The 5,000-nt window shown below is 48.7% G+C and overlaps 1 protein-coding gene across 1 annotated transcript in view; it reads left to right on the top strand.

Moving 5' to 3' along the window:
- LOC310807464 (transmembrane protein 132C) overlaps positions 1-5,000 on the top strand; it is a gene marked incomplete at both ends in the record, with an annotated part of 123,955 nt that overhangs the window by 42,717 nt on the left and 76,238 nt on the right. Inside the window, one exon of the mRNA XM_083673960.1 lies at positions 525-665. Within this exon, the coding sequence (XP_083530086.1) occupies positions 525-665 (141 nt within the window). The remainder of the gene's footprint in view (positions 1-524; positions 666-5,000) is intronic.

The following is a 5,000-nucleotide window of genomic DNA, read 5'->3' on the forward strand; positions in this document are numbered from 1 at the left end:
AAAACACTCAGATGTACAGGAGGGAAAGACAATACGCACACACACTCACTCACTCACGCACGCACGCACGCACGCACGCACGCACGCACGCACGCACGCACGCACGCACACACATTGTTACATGGATTATTAGGTTGTATACAGATGCATAATTGTCTATTGCTGTGGATGCAGACAATGTGCATTATTCCAACAAGGTTACAAGCTGTCACATGAGGGGCTGAATGAAAGCTGCTGACAAATGACTGCCACTGGGAGAGAGAAATACAGTGTGTGTGTGTGTGTGTGTGTGTGTGTGTGTGTGTGTGTGTGTGTGTGTGTGTGTGTGAGAGAGAGAGAGAGAGAGAGAGAGAGAGAAACAGAGTAAAACAGACAGACAGAGAGAGACTATTGTTTTTAATTTCTCCAGAGCCCCTTTAAAGAATAGGGCAAACAGAGTGTTTGGAGTTTGCCCCTGTGTGACTTCCTCTAATCACCTCCCTTCTCTCCTCTCCTCCTCCTCCCCCTCTCCTCTCCTTCTCCAGGGCCCTGTTCAGACAGGGGGTCAACTTTGTGTCGGTGAAGCCCAGTAACCTGGCGGCCTGGGAGATCAAACAGGAAATGGCACCAGGAAGTACTTCCTTGTCCATATTCTGCCAGAGGAAGCCCAGCTCCATGGCAGACAGGTAGGAGGAGCCTATTCACTACATGACACAACAGAGGAGGCTGGTGGAGGTAGAAATCGGAGGACAGGCTCATTGTAATGCATGGAACGCGCGTTTGTTACCGTTCCTCATTCCGTTCCATGCATTACAGTGAGCCCGTCCTCCGAATCTACCTCCACCAGCCTCCCTTGCTACACTACAATGTCATAGCACCTGATTTAATCAACACCTGTCATCTTATCCTAAGTCAGGGTAATCTGGCTTTGATGTTTCTCATGATTAGATGGAATCATAATAGATAAGCCTACAGCCTTCATATTTCACTACTAGAACAGCCACGCTGGGTGAATGTCAGACTGACGTCTGAATCACAACCACTAGTTTAACTGGTCCATCAGCCTCCTGAAGAGAGGAGAGGAGAGGAGAAGGAGGTAGAGGAGAAGAGAGGAGAGGAGAGATTGCTAGGCTCAGTGGTATAGGATGTGGTTGCTTATTGTGCTGTTAACGAAGCCCTTGATGAACTCTGACCTACGGTCTGTACGTAGCCCTGCCCCCTGTATCTGTAGCCTTACCTCACAGGTGAATATGGAGGGAGGGGTGATGATGGGTGTGGGGACGACGATGACGACGACCAGGGGGCGCACCAGGGGACTCCTAATTGACAGCCACGATTGAGAGGAGTTGAGTGGGTTTATGCAGGTCTGTGCTGATAGATAAAGCCTGAAGAAAACATCCCCCCCTCCCCTCCATCTCCCGTCTGCCCCCCCCGCCCCCCCCGCCCCCATTCCTCCTCATGTGCTGACAAGCTCCAGTGGAAATTGATGACCCCTGTGTCATACTAAATCTGTCACAGTGGTCGGTAATTGCTCCGTCCTCGTACTTTGAGGCTTTTTTTTTTTTTTTTTTTTTTAAAGCAGAGGGAAAATTGGTTCTGCCGCTTTAATGTTCCCCAGATTCAGCTCTTCACCAATACTCTGCCAGTTTCATAACAGTCTTAGAAGATGGATGGGGGGGGTGGGGGGAGGACGTAGATATATTAGTTTTCTGGATGTTCTCCATATGGATCTCTGTATGATTGGGCTCTTTAGCACCGCCTAGTGGGGAGGAGGGGGATGTTTTGCTGCAGGTCTGGGGTTGATGGGTGGTGGTGGTGGGGGGGGGTGTATGATAGTAGAGCAATAGTGTGTGTAGTAGAGATAGGGCTATGGTAGAGATAGGCTTCTGTAGAGAACTATAGTGTTGGGGATATGGGGGTGTTGAAATGGGGAGGTGTTGGGATGGAGGGGTTGTTGGGGTGGGGGGGAAGGTGTTGGGAGGGGGGGTTGGGGTGTCTTTTGATGGTGTTGTTTTTTTTGTACAGGCGAGAAGTGGGAAATGAAGCCTGAGAGGAAATCCAGCCTTCCCAGAGTGTGTTAAAACACCAGCTTTCCCAGAGTGTGTTAAAACACCAGCCTTTTCAAAGTGTGTTAAAACACCAGTCTCCTCAAAGTGTTAAAACACCAGCCTTCTCAAAGTGTTAAAACACCAGCCCTTTCAAAGTGTTAAAACACCAGCCTTCTCAAAGTGTGTTAAAACACCAGCCTCCTCAAAGTGTTAAAACACGTAGGAAGAGACAGTGCCTGCTGGAGGATGGATAAACCCCTACTGATGCATACACAACATCTCAGTGTGTGGGCATCGATTGGCTACATTATCCAACACCCTGCAGCCTATTGGACCACACATAATGATGAGAATGTAATACAAGCCATCCTTTATTGCAGTGTCACACACACACACACACACACACACACGTGCGCGCGCATATGCACACACGCTCACACTCACACTCACACTCACAACATGTAGCTACTGCAGGGGGTCGGTATGTAGTCGATATCATAGTGGTATAACAGAGGTAGCTAGCAGGTGGTGTTAGTCAGTCCTGCCGTTCTGAAGGGTTTCAATATGGCTCCTGTGGAGCTAATTCCTAGCAGGGTTCTCACTGTACCAGGGGAGGCTGGTGGAGGTAGACATCAGAGGATGGGCTCATTGTGATGCATGGGATGGAATGACCTCCACCAGCCTCTTTGCAGTAGCAGGCTTACTGTACGAATGGAGCTGGGCTGGTCGTCAAAGAATTTCAGATCCAATTCAGTAAAATCAGCAAGTGATTTGTAATCAAAATGTTGACGCAAAAAGCTTCTCATTTTCAGTGTACTGGGAAAGCAAAGACAATGAATTCCTTATCCGCAATCATTGAATTGGATCGGAATTGAATTTCAGTTTCTGACCTGAATTGACTGAATTGAAATTCAGCTGACCGCAACCGTGGTTTTTGAAGGGTTTGACTGAAGGAGGCACAAGACTCTTATCTTTATAAGTTTCATTTTATTGAGATTGAAGAAAACAAATGCTTGCCTCCCGTGTCTGAGACCTGCTTGACTTTTAAATGCTACAGGCAACAGGGGATTCGCAGTAGAAGCGTTTGTGGATATTCTCACAGCATTTCGTCAATATCGCCAACGGCGTTTGCGTCGGCTTGTCTGAATACATGTACTCACATACTCTATGGATTTTTTGGAGATTCAAGAGATGTCGGTTTAAAACCTTTTTATTCTTCTTTTTTTTTTAACAGACGAGGCTGATGCTGATTCAATAGAATGCTGCGGGTTTGTCCTGAGTGTGATCTGAGGTCCCCTGATGCAGGTTTTTTTTGAGCTGCGCTGATGCAGATTTGTCCTGATTGTGATCTGAGCTTTTTTTACACTGGCAAGGCTGATGCTGATCGAAGAGAAAGCTGCAGGTGTTTCCTGAATGTGATCTGAGCTCTTCTCTGATGCAGGTTTGTCTTGCGTGTGATCTGAGCTTCTCTCTACTGCAGGTTTTCCTGAGTGTCTGAGCTTCTCTCTCCTGCAGGTTTATCCTGAGTGTGATCTAGGCTCCTCTCTCCTGCAGGTTTGTCTGAGTGTGATCTAGGCTCCTCTCTCCTGCAGGTTTGTCTGAGTGTGATCTAGGCTACTCTCTCCTGCAGGTTTATCCTGCGTGTGATCTAGGCTCCCCTCTGATGCAGGTTTGTCTGAGTGTGATCTAGGCTCCTCTCTGATGCAGGAGTTCCTACGTGTCTGGGCTCCTGTCTGCTGCAGGTTTATATAGAGTGTTTGGTTGCTTCCTCTACTTCAGAGGTGTCAGCCGTGATTGGAGAGGAGTTCCAGACACAGGTTATTGATTGGCTGTCAGGAACGAGCTGAGTCAAACAGACTCCCGCTGCCCCTGGTGAGGTTGTCCATCACAGGAAGTGGTGGAACACAACTAAAACACTCAGTCAGGGTAGAATTTTCCAGCCAGCTAAGCAGAGCTGAGATGCACCACAATGATGGTGATAACAGCTAAGTTACACGCTTTCAGTTTTTGATCTGTAGACAGATCTCTCTCTCTCTGTCTCTCTCTCTGTCTCTCTCTGTCTCCCTCTCCCTGTCTCTCTCTCCGTCTCTCTCTCTCTCTCCCTCTCTCTCTCTGTTTGATCTCCCAGGCCGCCAGGTTACTGGGCTACACCGACACAAAGTTGACCCCCTGTCTGAACAGGGCCCTGGAGGAGGAGATGAGAGGGGGAGGAGGAGGAGAGTGGGAGGAGGAGGAGAGGAGAGGAGGGAGGTGATTAGAGGAAGTGATACACACACTGTTACACAGGGGCAAACTCAATATTCTCTCTCTGTCTGTTTTACTCTCTCCTCTCCTGCTGGTGTCATAAATCTGGGTTTAGTGAAAGTGATGGAGTAGAGAAGGAGCAGGGCAGGCATGGGTGGCACAGCCTGGTAGAGCACTGTGGAAGGGCTAGGGTTTCTCTCTCTCTCTCTCTCTCTCTGCCTCCCTTTCTACATTATCTGTCTCTGTCTCTCACTCCCTCTCTCATCCTCTCCCCGTTCTCTCTCTCTCCCCTTTCTCCCTTTCTGCCTCTTTCTCTCTTCTCTCTCTCTTTCTCTCCTCTCTCTCTCTGCCTCCCTTTCTACATTATCTCTCTCTCTGTCCCTCTCTCCCTCTCTCATCCTCTCCCTGCCTCTCTCTCTCTCTCTGCCACTCTCTCTCTCTCCTCTCTTTCTCTCTCTCTGCCTCCCTTTCTACATTATCTCTCTCTCTGTCTCTCTCATCCTCTCCCTGCCACTCTCTCTCTCTCCCTCTCTCTCTCTCTCTCTCTCTCTCTGTCTCTCTCTCCCTCTCTCATCCTCTCCCTGCCTCTCTCTCTCTCTCTCTCTCTGTCTCTCTCTGTGTCTCTCTCTCTCTCCTCTCTCTGCCTCCCTTTCTACATTCTCTCTCTCTCTCTCTCTTTCTCTGTCTCTCTCTCTCTCATATTCTCTCTCAATATGATAGGCTAGGTGA

The sequence above is a fragment of the Argentina silus genome (assembly GCF_951799395.1).
Source record: "Argentina silus genome assembly, chromosome: 7".
Classification (NCBI taxonomy): domain Eukaryota; kingdom Metazoa; phylum Chordata; class Actinopteri; order Argentiniformes; family Argentinidae; genus Argentina; species Argentina silus.